At 35.9% G+C, this 17685-nt stretch overlaps 1 protein-coding gene across 1 annotated transcript; it reads right to left on the bottom strand.

Moving 5' to 3' along the window:
• Positions 1-1384: 1384 nt before the first annotated feature.
• On the bottom strand, positions 1385-17683 carry LOC140146058 (2-aminoethylphosphonate--pyruvate transaminase-like). The gene is made up of 8 exons (XM_072167800.1): positions 17204-17683; positions 16147-16293; positions 13146-13246; positions 11990-12230; positions 7662-7826; positions 6235-6394; positions 5126-5286; positions 1385-3810 (listed from the first exon to the last, which is right to left on the bottom strand). Exons 1-8 carry the CDS (start codon positions 17232-17234, stop codon positions 3659-3661), a joined length of 1158 nt encoding a protein of 385 aa, XP_072023901.1. The 5' UTR covers positions 17235-17683; the 3' UTR covers positions 1385-3658.
• Positions 17684-17685: the final 2 nt, after the last annotated feature.

Raw genomic sequence — 17685 nt, 5'->3', positions numbered from 1 at the left:
AGAAAAAACACTGCAACAACATTATAAAAATGTTACTGCAAAATATTTTTGGCAAACATTTTTGAAAAATATTTTGTCAACACTTAATATGTTAAAATGTTTTGCGTCAATTTTTCAAAAATGTTTTTTCAATGTTATTGAAATGTTTTATAAATATGAATATTTGGCCTCACTCAATAGTAGCGTCCGCACAATGTTTTTTGGTGTTTTCTATATCGCTGAGACCTATTGATTCAGAATCTGGCGGGTGCTACCCTGGCACTCTTGGGCATTTTGAAATAAATGACCCCATAGGGTTACACAGGGGCCAGATGCTCTTCTTATTTTGTGTATATGGAGGCCCTGCATGTTCTTAGTGGAAAGGTGGATACAGGAATGTGCGACATATTTAGGGTGCATTGGAATATTTCTATTGAAATCCACATTAACCCTGTCGAAGATTTTGGAAATATCTTCCACAGGGGGAGTATGTTTTTCAAATGTAATTGGTCAGGGTTAATCATTTTGAAACCCATACTCCCCCTGCGTTATGACTTTACCTATATTTGCCACAGTGGGAGTGAGTATTTCAAATGGAAGTTACCCAATTGTCTATTGTATTCAAAACTCGTACTCCCTTTGCGGAAGACTTTAGCTAAATCTTCCACAGGGGTAGTGTGGGTTTTAAATGGGATAGCCCATTTTCAGGCTTTTTGGTATAACTTTTTGCAATTTTTTCTTCAAAATTTTCTCAAACTATTTTTCAAAGTGCAGATTCTTCAGCAAATTGTGTGAAAATTTTGCAATAATTTTCCAGAATTTGGCAAATTTACCATAATTTGGTATAGTTTTGGGGTATGGTTTTGAAATCCCAGCTGTACCTTTTCCCCCCTATTTAATATGTGTGTTCTTTGATGTTTTCAATGTTCTTTTAGCACTTAAAGGATTATTTTTGATCCTAGCATCCTCTCTTTATAACATTTCTCAGTAGATATCCACAAAAAAAGCTTAATTTCAGTTGATTCCGATTTTGCGTTTGCTAGTTATGCATGATTATGTGTATTACACTGCTCCATTTGCCACTGTGTTGAATTGTTACACCAGAACGTAATTCAAATTTGGCGATATTTTTGCAAACAAATTAATCTGCAAGAAATAATTTTTTGTACATTGAAATTAAGTAGCCAGAGGATTCCAGTGGTATAAAAAAATCTTAAGGCTGTGGATCACAAAATGCCCTTTTAATGTGGGAAATCAGTTGAATTTCTCCCACTGAGAATGTCATGAAAGTGATGGATGGAACCATTTAGGAACTTGTTGGTTGCATCAAAATTCAGGGGAGCATACTTTGTGATTACACAGCACTTAGTATCAAAATAATTGACAGACAAATTTTTTGGTTTATATCATTATACAGATGAGAATGAGAGTATACATTTTTAATAATTAAAAAAATAACAGCAATCGCAATAAGAGCAAATTTTTAGCACACACTAGTATTAAACAAAACATATAACATTTTAGAAATATTTTTGTGTTTGCTCTGATTTTATTTTATTCAGAGTTTAAACCTAATCAGTTCACAAATTACAAAAATAAACATATTCCATGCACAGAATTACAGAAGGAAAACCAGGACTCCCTATACCGTCACATACAAGAGCACCGTCAGCTATGGGGAGAAAATTGGGGGTATTCGGGTCCTCGCCAACGGTGCGCACAGACAAACTAAAACAATTCGGCGTCTCATCTGAAGCGTCTTGGTATTGCGAGCAGGTTGCATCAAGTACGTCTCTCAAATGCGCCCATCATCCATGTTGCGCTTGCATGACAATGATTGTGTCGAGTGCATTCCAAGGGAAACCAAATACCCCAAATTTTTGCCCCATGCCTGTGTCAAGATGGCAGTCCTGGTTGTCTTTCTCTAATTCTTTTATTCCATGGCAAATAACATACAATCAGTATAAGGGTGCTAATTAGGTACAATAATATATATAATTTTTTTATATAATAAAAATCTTCGCAGCTGCAGGTTTTAAAGCTTAGAAAGGATATCTTACACTTCCCATAATGCATTTCTCCCATTACAGTTGTCTGTATTGATTTGCTATCTAGTGCAACATGGGTTGATAGTGACAACAGACCACATCCAGATCTTGCAAAATATGTTTATTTCTTGCCTATCACCCCATGTTTAATTAGTCTGTTCTCAAAATGAAAATGGGAACCTGTACGAAGTAATGGTAGTGTCACTTGATGAAATGAGGTGACTCATCATGTTGCAAAGGATTCTGGGAAGGGTACGATATCTTCTCTGAAGCTATAACATTATCTTTGGTAAAATATCTTGTTGTTGTAATGGTTGGTGTGGTCTGATTCCTATCTTAGATTGCAAGACCTAGCTACCAATAAAAAACAATGTGTTTCCAAATTTTATTTTGAGTTGTATTGCTCCAGTGGTTTTGATCCCCACTTCCGGTGTGGTTACCACAAATTTGTACGTTTTTGTTCACACAATTTAAATGAAAAATATCTCTGGTGTTAAATTTCACTGGGGTAATGAGAACACCTGTGGTGTTCTATGGGGAATTTAAAAAGTCTTAATTATCAGTGACTTTTAATTCAAATTTGCTCTGTTGTCCAAAAAATTAATTTTGTGGATTCCAATAAGGTGTACAGTGAGTTGAAACATGTGTAAATATTACAAATATGCAAAAAAATTAAGTATGAAAAAAATTCTCATTTTAAAAGATCATACATCATTGCTTTTAATAAGACATTAATTCAAAATTGCACAAATAACCATTGTTGTAATGGTAGAAATTAAGTAGAATATATTGAACAAAATTTGTACAATATGTACACATTTTTTCCATAAAAATCTTTCTTCTTGGTAGCTACATAGTTTTAAAATGCTTAACGTTATCTTTGATAAAATATCACAAATGTGACACGATCTAGTCCATGGAGGCCAAAGGCGACAGATTTGAAATTGTGATAAAGGCAAAAATATATGGAGCAAATAAACAATAAAATACATAAGCAAATACACAGAACTTCAGACCTTTATAACCGAATATGCTAGACATTTGGTGTTTTCAGTATGATAGCCTAATGTTTGTATAAGGTAATAATTATAGTAACTTAATTGTCAAAAATGCCCCCTTTGGCCTCTATGGACCAGATCCTGTCACAAATACCCATTTGTGTAACTTTGAACAATGTACACATTTTTTTTTCATAAAAATCTTTGATTATTGACAGCTGCATGCTTCAAAGCTTAAAATATCACAAGACAATTAATTTACATTAGGCAATGGAAAAAAAATAACACTGTCCTACTGGTGGGCGGACATTCCAAGATGGTCTGTCATGATTTGTATTTCTTTTCTTTTTTTTTTCCTTTATTATTTTTGGTAAAAGGCTAAAATATAAATAAACCTAATAAATCACACAAAGTTTGAAAATCTGAAAAAATTTTCCTTATCCTTTTTTGCACAGCAAGGGTAGAGCAAAATTTACTGAAATTGATCAATTTTCTTTGAAATTTCCTGAAATTATTCAGGTGTTTTAATCGCTTTGTACACATTGTACAAAAATACGCTTTTTAAAGAGCTTTCCAAATGTCAGCCTTTGGTATATCCGGTCACTCACACGCTAATTTACTGTAAATTTCACTTTACTTTTCCAGAGGTAATGTTATTCCCATCTCGTAGCAAACCTCTCTAATACATGTCAATAGGAGGCGCATGTCTTCAGGAAATAAATGACCAATGTTTCCGATACGGAAGCAGTTAGCTTTGGTGACCTTACCAGGATATATCACTTGACCTGAAATTAAGAAACAAAGAAGCATTGTTATAATTGTGTGATCCAGGCAGTGGTGTAAGCAGGATTTCATGAGTGGGGGGGCAGATGTGCCGTGATGCCCCGACTGAGTGACCATTTCCCTCAAGGTTCAGAGTAGAGACCAATAAAAGGTCACCCCCAAATAATTTTTGCTGGTGAAAAAGTTGAGGACAAAAAATACAGCAAAAGGTCATGATTCTAGCGTTTGTTATGTTGTATACTACATGTACATGTATGATTGTCCTATATATACAGTAAGCCAAAAAATTAAGGTACCAGTTATGTTCACCCCCTGTAATATCATAAACAAAGACAGCTATATCTAATTGGAACCAGCAGCCACTAGCTACATCGTTTAGCTCGAATTTAAGACCTCATTCGTTGAAATCGTGCAAGAAATAAAGACACGGTGATCTAACAACCCAAGGAATATTCAAAGTTAAAAGTTGCAGTTTACCACATTGCTTGCCCTATTGATTTGTACACAAGACGTTCTCCAACAAGAGAACTAGCACCGTGCTTCCATTGATTAGCACGTTAACTAGCGTCGTGGTTTCATTGATCAGAACACAAAAGTGCAACTTTTGATTTCGCTCTTTCCTTAGGTTTTAGTTCACCGTTTCTTTCATTTTCAACCAATTTCAACAAATAAGGTCTTACATCAGAGCTAAAGAGCACAGGTATTGGCTGTTTGTTTTAATTTTGACATATGTGTCCTCGTTTAGGATATGCAGGGGTGAATATAACTGGTACCTTAATTCTTTTGCTGACTGTATTAGCTACTGGTGTCAGTCATGTTTATCACGGAGAGCTGATAGTCTAGTGAATAGGGCATCTGCCTGACTGTCCTGACATGTCAAAGGTCCCAAGTTCTATTCCTGCTGGTTGATTTCATTTGTCTTTAATTGTAACACATTGGATGTGTTAAATGGTCCTTTTCTCTTCTTATATCAAGAAGTAATTATAAGTGTTCCAGCAAATGACACTATTTTATACCCAGCAAACCCAAAAATGTTATAAACATGTTTTGGTTTCATTCAAAACATTTTGATAACATTTAAATGCTATATAAAGGTTATATAAAGGTCGTGAAAACATTTTCAAAATGTTTAATAAGAAAAAACACTGCAACATTTTAAGAAATATTGTCAAAATGTTATTGTAAAATGTATTTTTTGCACAAATCTTTTCAAAATATTTAAATAACATGTTCTTAAAATGTCTTATACCCTTTTTATAACCCGACCAATAAAACGCTTTTCTGTAAAAGGTGTGTGTTTGCTGGGTTTCTACATACCCTTAGATTGTAGTTTGGTGTAGAATTCTTTGAAATCGAACTTCTCTTGATCAGGATAATAATAAGATGTTATGATGTAGCCCTTATGACTATCATCCAGGAGTTCCTTGAAACCCATCGCTTTCATACCTTCCTGAAGAACTCTACGGTTTTCCTGATATCTGAAACATAACCAATTTAACCACAGGATAATAATAAGATGATATGATGTAGCCTTTATGACTATCATCCCAGCGTTCCTTGAAACCCATCGCTTTACACACACAAAATATAATACAATATAAACAATAAGATGTTATGATGAGCCCCTGTGTTTGTCGTTACTAAGAAAATGGAAGACCGATTCAACAGGTGTTAAAAATTTCAGCTGGCGAGACCACATTTAAAACACTGCATTGCATGGTGACATACCCCGTGTCATCACTGATCAGACAATGTCGCTAATATGTTAATTTTTGCTGCTCACTGCATTTGCACAATTGACCAGCCTGTCTCCCGACTAATTTTCTGGACCCCTCCTGATGGGAAACCAAATAGAGACAGAAGGCCACTTCAAAACCCTGACACCATCAAGAGTGATATTGGCCTACAAGCATCAACAACTGATGAAAGACGGAAGACTTTGGGCCCAGCATACTTCTGATGCTTCATCCATTATGTCCATGGACGACTGATGATGATGATGAGTAAGGTTTGATCTTTCCCTAGAGAAGTCCTTTTCTCTAGGGAATGATCAAACCTTACTCATATTTACCGACCTAGAGTAATGAGTAAATTCAAATTATGATGATGTCTGTCATCCAGTAGTTCCTTGAAACCCATCACCTATTCAGTCTCTACGGTTCTCCTGATATAACCAATTAGACACTCAGTATGTTATTTCTGCATGCTATAGTTGTAAGTTCTGAGATATTTTCTCAAAATATCAAGAGTCATCTTAAGAACCACTGAACCAATACTAGGCTTGTTTGTACTCATTTCAATGCATTTTTCATACTGATTCCAAATATGGTCATGAAAATGAACAATTCTGATTTTTTTTTAATTATAATAAAATTGAAACTTCTGCAGTCGACACCCACGTGGAGAAGAGAGTTAATATGAATTACCTTTTTGATCTTCCCGTTATTCCGCCTTCTTTGTGTAACTCCATCAATGCTTGATTGAATGCTAACATAGCATGGGTGGGTGGCGTGAATCGAAACTGACCAGTCTTTTCTAATCCTTCCCACTGGGCTACTAAATCAAGACATAAACTACGAGACCATCCTGAAAGAAAAGTATATTGTACTCGTTGCTCGCTAATTATCATCAGTACTTTTAAAGATACAATGCAAAACAATGTTTAAAAGTTCCCATTTAGAGTGATCCTGCACGCTCCCTTAAAATATTATTACTATACTACATACATAAAACTAGCTCTTGATCAGTGCCCTCACAGTACCTTAGAAGATCCAGTGATCCCTGAGTAAAATAAACCCAAGCAAGTGATTAGTAAAGAAAATGTAAAGGCCAATCCCTGCCTGGTTAGACCATTCTGAAAAAATTAATACCACTCCTAGTACAGAAGCAAGCTACACTATATGGGCAAGCTACATAAGTCACCAACCAGCATTTCCCTGTCACCAACAAGTAGGACCACTATGCAGTATTACTGTCTACCCACAGATATTGGTCTACCCCACCCATCAACCGCTCAAGTCCCCGGCCCCCAACTCAACACAAAAGTTGACACCATGAGAGTTACCAAATTGTGCGGAAAAGGGGTCATTTTTTTACCAGTAGCAAGGACCGCGAAATTGGCAAAATAGGGGGGTTTTAATTTGCACTGTCCGTGAAATTTGACAGTGAAATCAGCAAAATAGGGGTGTTTAATTTGCACTGTCAGCAAAATTTGGACAAAAGGGGTAATTGAGAAAATCCAGAAATTTTATATCAATATTTTATAGTGTCATTGATACGGGTGTTTGAAATTCTAATCATTGAAAAGGGGTGTTTGAAATTCTGGTCATTGAAAACCACAAAAAAGGGGTTGTTTTGGCCAAATTTTGTCCTCGATTTTGCATGAAAAAGGGGTAAATTTGAAAAAAAAATCATTGCAAAGGGGGCCTTTGAAAGATTTGGTAACTCTCATGGTTGTCAACTTTTGTGTTGAGTTGGAGGCCTGGCTCAAGTCCACTCACCGAGGTGCAGCCGAGGCATCCGGTCTTTACTATAGTGTCAGAGGGCATATGGCATGGTTTTTCATTTTTTCTTTCAATTGGATGGAAAATAGGTTGGCTTTGGAGCAAAGCTAACATAAAACATACATAATAAGGATCAGTCAGTCCAAATAGCTAATTGCTTTGATAGCCCTTATTTATCAGTTTGGTCTTGTTTTGAGTTCACAGAACTTATTCAAGGATTATCTTTACAATTTTAAAATATCTGCCAGATGTATTAATCTTGTCTGTTCCCAGAGCAATTGCCTGTCCAAAATTTTGCGACTCATGTTGAGACACAAATATCATATAGACATTTTCAAGAAAAACTTTACCTTTACATTTTTGTAGTGATGTTTTCTTTGCGATTGCATATGAAAATCCTGGTACTCCTTCTAAGCACTTATTAGCTGAGCTCACCATGAAGTCTGCATGAATGGTGTCAAGATTAAGAGGAATAGCTCCAAAACTACTCATAGCATCTACTATATAAAATGCATCTGAAATAAAAGCAAGATTTAGAATGGATACATCAAGTGGTTTTCTGGTATACACTTGGAAAATATTTTAAGAAATGTATTGTCTCCCCCCCCCCTTGCAGATGGCAATTTTTTGCAAACCTTAAAAGGGTATTTCGTGATCCACAGCCTCATCCCCCACTTTTCTCAAAAAAAGTTGAGATTTTTATATCACTGGAAACCTCTGGCTACATAATGTTTATGTACAAAATATTTCTTGCAGATTAATTCGCATAACAAAAATATCGCCAAATTTGAATTTCGTTCTGGTGCACCAGAATGAAATTACAACGCATTGTCTATGTAGCAGTGTAATACACATAATCATGCATAACTCGCGAACGCATAAAATCGGAATCAAGTGAAATTTTGAGAATAGGTTTTTTTCGTGGATATCTAATGAAAAATTACATAAATAGAGGATGCTAGGATCACGAAATACTCCTTTAAATGCTAGAGATATGAAGCAAGCAGAAAAATTTGGCATAAACCTTTTTAGAGTGTTTTATTTAAAAAGTACCCCACCCCATGAATATATGTGCTAACAATCTCTTGCCACTTTTTGACTTGCCAAAAGTCCCCTGCCCCCTGTGGGCAAGGGGGGGGGGGGCAGATACTTAATTGACAAAACTGAAAATGAACTGATATTAAGGATTAATTGGAGATACAGAAGTCTACATTTGGAAGCTTCTGTTCATAGGCACTTAAAGCAATATATGCAAAGGAATGGATCTTTATATGGTCGAATCCAACCAAAAGTGTCCACGGGCCAAAAATAAAAGTCCGAAATAAAAATGTCTCCACAATTTTTTCCTTTTGCCCATTGATTGATGACATATTGGCCTTATAGGAACCAAAAGTGCCATTACTAATCTTGAAAAATAAATCCAGGATGTGTGATAGTAAATGTGACATCAAAACCCAATGTTACCTACTGAATACCACTAGGATGCTTTCACTATCGCAATACTAATCAACCTAAAACAAATGGAATATTCCCATTAACGCTTTTTTTTTTTTTTTTAGACCACAGGGTGTTAGGAAAATGCTAGCTCAACCAGAAAATATTTGTTTTTATTTTTATAACGCGATCAATATGATCTTAGTCAATTTATGCTAGTTTATTTTTGAAAATGAAGTTTAGGTCAGTTTCTGTATTTTATTTATCAAATGAGTATGAATCAATTTACACATTGTATAAGAACGAGTAGGATATATGTTTTCAAGAATATTAGGAATTATACGCATACACCTAACGCTTTATACAATGAAAAGGTGAAGAAACCCGGTATTCGTAGGTAACATGAGCGATTTAACAATATCTATATTGAGTTTAGAGGTTTAAATGTTGCTATTATGGTAATGAATTAATAAAATGGTAGTTTTAGATCTCTTTCAGATGGTACGTCCAAATGAATAAATGCTATTACCTTAGATCAAAAATTTTTTGATGCTTTTAGCAAGATTTTGACCACTTCATTTTGATATTCAAGTAGTTAATCAGCAATTTTACATAATAAATAATTGTTGAATGAATCCGTATATGGGTAATAATAGTGTCCTGGGGTACCGCTTAAAGTTTTTGACAATTAATTTCCATTGGTAGGGACACTTCATTACAAATGTCATGTATTATGCTGTATTCGTAAGTAACATTTCAGTATTTGTAGGTAAGAATTAGACTTTTGGTGGATATCGCAATCAAAACTTCATTTTATAAAGCACTTTGAATGTATTATTTTCTTTATGTGCGCTTATTGATACTTGAGACCCTATCACGTAATAATAATGTCGGTTCACAGCGGTTGAAAGAGGATTGAAGTAAGAAACAAAGGCACTAAAGTGACTTTAATTTGCTTAATTGCACACAAATCGCTTAAAACCGTTATTGCAGACTTGTGAAGTCCATCTTGGAGTCAGTTACGCCTTGAGGCCTTTCGTTTGAGGGCAACTACAATTAGCTTTATACCAGGGTCCATCACTGTGTTCTCTAGATCAAGAGACAATGAGAACAGTCGTTTTTTCCATGGTATTCGTAGGTAACCTTAGCGAAAACGCCAAAAGTTACCTTCAATAAATCAATTTGGACACAAATTACTCAGAAACCAGAAGGTCGGTAAACATTTAAAATGAAGCACACATGACAGTTGACAAATCCAAGTATTTATCCCTTCTAATCTTCTTTGAATCTGATTTTTCTTTTAAATGAGCAGACCGTCGTCTATTTCAGTACATATTTTTCAACAATTAAGCCGTATTCACTTTTGCATGGTGGGCATGTATGTGAATTCGCAACTTTCATTGACATATGATTTGATAGCAAACATACAGGCCTTCGTTATGTACCAATATGGGCATTGGCATGAATGGCGTGTTTCACAATACTGTCATGATTTTAAATTGTATTCGTAGGTAACATTCGGTTACCGAAATTTACCTACTGAATACTTGCTTTTATTGTTGACATCTCAGAAATATTTAAACGCAGGCTATTGAAACTTGGTAGAAATAAAGAGTGTATTACCCTGCACCTATTGCTTAACTATTGTTTACTATTCTCTCACTTTGTGGAAATGACACAGCTTTTAACATGTATTCGGAGGTAATGCATATTTTTTACCAAACCTACCTTTGTGCCATTTAGAATTTCTGGCAGCTAAACACAATAATAAAGATGTCCTAATGCAACGCATTTCAGTATTGGACATATCAAAGCTTGTATCAATTAAGCATTTATTAGTGATTTCCATTTTTAAAGATATATCTAGTGCTATGAAAAATTGTATTCGTAGGTAATGTAAAAAATACCACTCAACAAATTATCACAAAAATTCATAATTATGTACAAATATGTGAAAAATTGAACAGGCAATCTTTGAATACACACCTTTCAGGAAATCAATTTAGATTCAATGCAATGACTTCTTTTCATAACTGATTTAGATGTTTTTAAAAATAACTTAAGAAATATTTTGAAAAATGGGTAAAAATAGCATGTTTTGGGGTCTCTGTGTCTAAGTTTTTCACAGAAGGGGTCTTATTATATATGGCGCCAAGCGTATGATCAAGGCGAATAAACACAATACAAAAAACGAATGCCAATTGATTAATACTTTTAAGTTATGGCCCTGAACATGCCGTGTACACTTTTGGTTGGATTCGACCATATGTTCTTCTCAGAGCAGTTTTCTTTCTGTTAAACTTTACACATAAAATACCTAATTAAATTTCTGTAGACTTTAATATATTTTAAACTATTCCTACATGTACAAATTCCAAATATTTAGCACCTTCATGTTTGGGAATTTTACAAAAGTCAGTTTGCAAAATAAAATTAATTCAAATTACCAACTTTACAGTGTTGTTGCATTGCTCACTTTTACCGACAAAACATATCAGCAGTAGATATTGATAGACCATTGACTGGCTAAACAATCAACTTACATAATATTGGTTTTATCAATCTTATCTTATCAAGCCTTATCTGTATACTAGTGCTGTCGTCGGCACCATTTTTAATCTCGACATGTCGATATAATTCGTATACCGACGTCAACAGTGTTTCGACAAAAATTCTATAAAAAAAAATTTTATTTTTTTTATTTTCAAAAAATAGTTTTGGCGAGATAAGCAAGTTATAGGCCCAAAATGACTTGTTATTATTATTAAAGGTTGGAAACCAGAGAAATACTGCTACTCAAAAAAAAAGCCAATTTAAAGTTGTAAATTTTTATTACTTTTACTTCTATTGAACAGCTAGCAATGTATACTAATTCAATGTGTCCCTGACTGTTCAATAGAAGCAAATGTAATCAAAATGTACAACTTTACCCAACTTTGTAAAAAAAAAATGGCATTTTGTTTTTTACTAGCAGTATTTCTCTTGAATAACAAGTAATTTTGGGCCTATAACTTGCTTTTCTGGCCAAAAATATTTTTTGAAAATTAAAAAAAAAAAAAATTGGGTTTTTTTAGAATTTTTTTTTTGATGTCGATGTGTCGGGATACGTGCCGATGTCGACATTATGTCGACATAAAGGCATGTCGACGACGGCACTTCTGTATACCGCTATTTCAGTCATACACTCCCCATGGAAGACAAAGACCTTTACCTTCCACACCAATCAATTTTATCATTAACTTACCTGGTACATATTCTTTAACCAGTTTACCAACTTCTTCAACTGGATTAATAACACCTGAACTGGTTTCACAATGTACTATGGCAACATTTGTCCATGAATTGTCCTCTTGAAGTAATTTTTGCACCATTTCTATGCAAACCTGACTAGTTTCAGGAAAACTAACAACTTTGTAATCCACCCCTAGGACATCAGCAATTTGTCCCATCCGTTTTCCATAGGCTCCATTTTCTAGAAGTAGAAGCTGGAAGAAATAAAGAGAAAGCAAAAATCATGTCTATTTGTGATTTACAACAACAACAACAACAACAACAACAACAACAACAACAACAACAACAACAACAACAACAACAATAGCAACAACAACAACAACAATTATACAAGCATACAGTGGTGGCACCAGAAGGGGCTGGGGAGGCAAAGTGAATTTTGAGGGAGTCAAAAATCATGAAATTTCCGCTAAATTGCAGCAAAAATGGTCAATTTTGATTTTAGGGATTTTTTCTTTATTTGGGGGAACTACGGGGAAGATCTCTGGCAGGGGCATAATAATTTTTTCAAAGGGGACATGAATGTGATTAGTGCATGAAAACTAACATTTTGTGGAAAACAAATGAGAATCTATTCTTTAAGGAAATTACACATTTTTGCTCTAACAAAAACATTTTGTGTTTGCTGGACAGGAGGGAGGCCAGGAGGGTGGACAGGAGGGTAAAGCCGGGGGAAGTGACTTTGGAAGTGACGAGGATGTGCAACTAGGGGTCTTTTGGTGAGAAACTAGACACCAAAAAAGGGGAGTCTTTCCATGAGACTGGGAAAATCTTACCAAACAAGTGAGACTGGGAAAAATTTTGGGTCAAAATATGAAAGTTGATACAAAATTTTTAAAAATTTTGAAAAGTTTTTGAAATATAATGAAAAAACAGGGTCATTCCATGAGAGATCATCAGAAATTTCCCGACAATGTTTGAAAAAAAGGGTCTTTTGGTGACAGGAAAACACTAGGTGAGAGGGAGTTCAATAAAACAAAAAAGGGGGTCATTGGGTGAGAAGGAGTTGAAAAATGGGGGCCAATGTGGCCACACATCCCCATCTTTTCCCCAGGAAAACCACATTTCCCCACTCCCCTCATTGTGCCATTACTACCTGTAAGACTTGCCTTTCCATTATTGCATGGAATAGATGTAGTAAGAACTGCTTCCACAGCAAATGAACCACTTCCTTGTATAGGAACACATGTGTAGTCATCCAATGACACACCTGTAGAAAACAAAAGTTATTCTATTTGTTGACAACTCATTATTCATATTAAAAGTAGAAAAAGTTTGGACCACTGTTCACTCTGTTGACTCAAGTTTTGCATAATGAACTACATTGTATCTTCAGTAGATAGCAAGGGGGATATATCAGTTATCTTCAGTAGATAGCAACTTGTACATAGACTATCCTCAGTAGATAACAAGTTATACACATGGCCATACACTACAAATGACCAGTAAAGTTGGCAAATTGTATTCTGCATTACAGTGTAAAATGTGCGTGAAGGTTGTATTTATAGGTACCCGGTACCTCAATTTGGTCCGACATGTTTCTCATAAGCGGACATTCCTGAACCTCATTGACTTGGGAATGATTTGAAATGACCACCAATTATGACTGTTTGGTATTTATTACCAGCAATGTGGAAATAGAGACACACGTAGAAACAAAAAAAAAGGAGCAGAGTACAACAAACCATAACTCTGCTTCTGGATATCGTTTGAAGTCAAATGATATACCATTTAAAAGCTTATAATATATATTTTCTAAACACAAAATAAAACAAAATTGACTGGGCCGACTTTACGGCTGATTCGTGGTGTAAGGACATGAGATATTTTCAATAAATAGCATGTTCTACATAACACTAGTATGCACATTATGGACTATTACCAGTACATGTAGATCATAAAGTCGTACATATGATCTGCAATAAATAGCATGTTGTATATGGACTATCATCAGTAGGTAGCAAGTTCCACATATATGAGTTATCTTCAGTAGATAGTATAGCATGTAATACATATGGAAAATCACCAGTAGATAACAAGTTGTACATATGAAGTACAATAAATAGCATGTTATATGGACTATCATCAGTAGATAGCAAGTTGTATATGCGATATCTTCAATAGATATATACGAGAAATAGCAAATTGTAATCAAATTGAGTTATCTCCAGTAGATAGTATACACATATTTACTGCTCTAAATTCGGGATCTGGTGGAATCTATTGGTCCCCTCGGTGAACTGGAGACCGTGAGCCTACTATTTTCCCGAGACCGCCAGGTCGAGGGAAAATAGTAGGCTCACGGTCTCCAGTTCACCGAGGGGACCATAGATTCCACCAGATCCCTAATTTAGAAAGCAGTAAATATTTGTTTTATATCCTTCATTAATATATTCTTTGTTCATTAAACACAAGGCATAGGCCTAGGCATAAATGTAGGCTAGGCCTAGCGCGCCTAGGCCTAGTCAAGGCTACGCTGGCTTTGCTTTGTTTTGATTGAATGCACAAAGCACGCACACAGTTGAGTGACTAAAGCTTACCGTGAAAACGTTGTAAGCTGTTGTAACCTCTACAATACCGCCGTGAAACGAGTAACCATGTTCTTTGTTATTTCACCATCAATATAAGATATTGATCCTGATGTAACTCAGATTTATGCCATTAAACCGCCGTATTTTAGCTGCACTTCTGTCAGGTCTGTGCCGCTTCATTGGGTGCTTCGCAAGACAAAACGAATTGCTACACATTAATACCCCGGAACCGGTACTGATATCCCGTGTATGTGGCGAGTTGCACTGACCACTAGGAACTGCGACGCCGTTATGAGGTCATCTGCGCTCGGGACGCGCTCAGAGGGAGATAGTAAAACTATTTCCCGGGAGATAGTACTTTGAATAGTACCCGTTCCCTCCTCAATCGGCTTTTTAACAAGTTTGCAAAATAGCAAAACTATTTTTGGTCACATGATACTCGTTTAACCAATTAATGAACGAGAATATATTAATGAGGGATATAATAACTATTCAGAAATACTATTTACGGCTTGGATGTACTATTTACGGACGTAAATAGTACTTTTTGCACTTCCTCACAGAATAGTGTGTTTATTTTTGATCACGTGACACACTTTTAACCAATCAATGAACAAGAATCTATGAATGAAGGATATAACAAGTTTTACACATGTGCTATCTTCAGTAGATAGCATCTTGCATATATGATTTATATCTCATTCTCAGTAGATAGGATGTTGTACATCATCAGCCATTTCACATGATGGTCTATCTAACATTTGTTCATATTTTTGTGAATTTGTCTCTTTTTACATAATAGCTAGGAATAAAACACCAGACTCATCTCAAGTGGAAGGTACTTCAAATCCCGCTTCAAATCATCCCCCAAGTCACATGTTTTAGGAATACAGAGAACATTCATAAACCATGTAACATGGCAATGATTTGAAGTCCCCTCCACTTTAGATGAGGAGTCTGGTATTTATTTCAAGCTATTATGTAAAAAAGATCACATGTAGCAGCTGACAAGTGCATCATTTTGATATGGATGTACACAAATTTGGTCTGCTGCCCACCCACCAGTCTATAATATCGAATTGATTAATTTGAAATAAACAATTCATCGAGTGGGCATGGGCAGCACCATTAGACATGTTACAAGACTACCAAGTGACAGGTGATGGACCATACACATACAAAAGAATAGGCACTTGTTTGATAATTTTCATCAAGGTTACTCAAAACTTACCTAGCTAATTTATTATACAGAAGGGGTCTCTGTCTTTTTAATGTTATGAAAAACTTAATTTATAAATTTTTACTGACGGAAATAAAAATCCATCAACAGAAAGTCTTGTTATGCTCTCATAAACTTAGAAAAAAATCTGGAAAATCCACAATTTTGGTCTAAAAATTGGCTAAGGTTACTGCTGTCTCATTCAAAAGCACAGGAAGACCACCCACAGCAATGGGGTCACCTTTCTAGACTTCTGGCAGTCTACTGGCAGTAATGGCTACTACCCAGTGCTAACATCAATGGGTTGTTTAAAACAAATGGCATCCCACCACCCCCTCCTCCAGACTCAATTCAACATACCAGCAAGTTGTACAAGTTGTTCCCTTATATACTTCACCATATGGATGAATTCTGTATCTCTAGACCCTAGGTCTCTCAACATGGCTTGCTTGGTGCTTAGGCTTACTCCAAGAGGTCCTGGTGTGAACAACTTCTTCTCTTTCATTTCTGCAAGTAAATTTCATGATAATGTATTAAGGAATAACATTCATTTTGTGACGTTTCCATTTTAGTAAAATATCTCTAGGCACAGGAGAGCCACAATATCATGTTCCAAATTCATTGGCAGAACTGAATTTCATTGGCTTAGAAAGATTTTCAACATTGGGCGGGCTGACCAAGCAAAAAAGCTGACCCCTGTTACTCTCCGAACCTGAATAGGGTTAGGGTAAGGGTTAACCCTAACCCTAACAGGTTTTCGGACTGACAGGGTTCAGATTGACGGTATTTCGGACCCGGTTTCGGACTGACGGGTGTTCCCCCTCCCGCAGCGAGGGGCTCATCCGGGGGGGGGGGCACTTCAATTTGAAATGGATATATAGGTGTAGGGCTGGCACTTTCGCACTAAGGGGCATTCGGTGAGAGCAAAATGTAAAAAATATGGGGTCATTGGGTGAGAGCATGATTTTTGGCATTCGGTGACAGCAAAATGTAAAAAATATGGGGTCATTGGGTGAGAACATGACCTTTTTTTTCATAAATGGAATAAATCGAATTTCTAAGGCTAAATGGCTTCAAATTTCTTTGTTTTTTCAAAATAAGTGACAAAATCAGTGATAAAAGAAAGTTGCTGTTAAAATTGAACTTGTAAGGGTCTTTGGGTGACAGATAAAATGAAAAATAAGGGGTCTTGGGTGACAGAACATGTGTTAAGTAAAAAAATATGGGGTCTTTGGGTGACAGCGATGCTGCAAAAGGGGGTCTTAACAGCCCTACATACGTGTCACCTCCAAAGTTGGAGTGCCCCCCCCCCCCGAGGGGCTCATCTGCCCAGCTGGCCCACTACATAAATTATGTCATAATGCATGTATTAGGCCTACACTACAGTACAAAAGTATAGGCCTAAATTAGTACATACCTCCATTCAATGTCCCATTTGTCTCCATCATTGTTGTACATGTATTAATAAATACTGAGTTTGAGTAATTTCATTGAATTAATAAAATCCCAGGTAAATGATTTTGTGTCCAAAAACTAATCTTGGTCTTCTTCGACACTACGGCAAACTGGCGATCGTTGATTCGTGAACTCATTCGATTCCATGTCATGCAGCTTCATGCATTCAGTTCCTGGACTGGTTCTGCAGGACATGTGTGTCTCCTATGGCTAGAATCCCAGATATAACATTATCTTAAAATCTACCGAAACAGCAGAGATATCGAGATGTGCATTGTGTGAGCGCATATAAATGCCCGGACTCGTACTGGACATTGATCAGCTGATTGGGTCGGTCGGATGTGTTTGTTTACAAAAATAGCAAGAGTGCGGTGAACTCGTACTAAACAATGTAGGGTAAGTGTTGTGAAGGTGAGCTTATATCCGCACGATCCCTTCAATGTG

The sequence above is a fragment of the Amphiura filiformis genome, chromosome 2, assembly GCF_039555335.1.
Source record: "Amphiura filiformis chromosome 2, Afil_fr2py, whole genome shotgun sequence".
Lineage (NCBI taxonomy): Eukaryota > Metazoa > Echinodermata > Ophiuroidea > Amphilepidida > Amphiuridae > Amphiura > Amphiura filiformis.
Note: the sequence above shows the minus strand (reverse complement) of the source record. Positions and strands in the feature narration are given on the sequence as shown.

Coding starts and splice junctions, on each gene's coding strand:
- LOC140146058 (XM_072167800.1), bottom strand. CDS start 17,234: ATGATGGAGACAAATGGGACATTGAATGGAG. Junction 6,395..7,661: donor ATCACTACAAAAATGTAAAG/GTAAAGTTTTTC, acceptor CTTTTCTTTCAG/GATGGTCTCGTAGTTTATGT. Junction 5,287..6,234: donor ATAACGGGAAGATCAAAAAG/GTAATTCATATT, acceptor GTTATGTTTCAG/ATATCAGGAAAACCGTAGAG.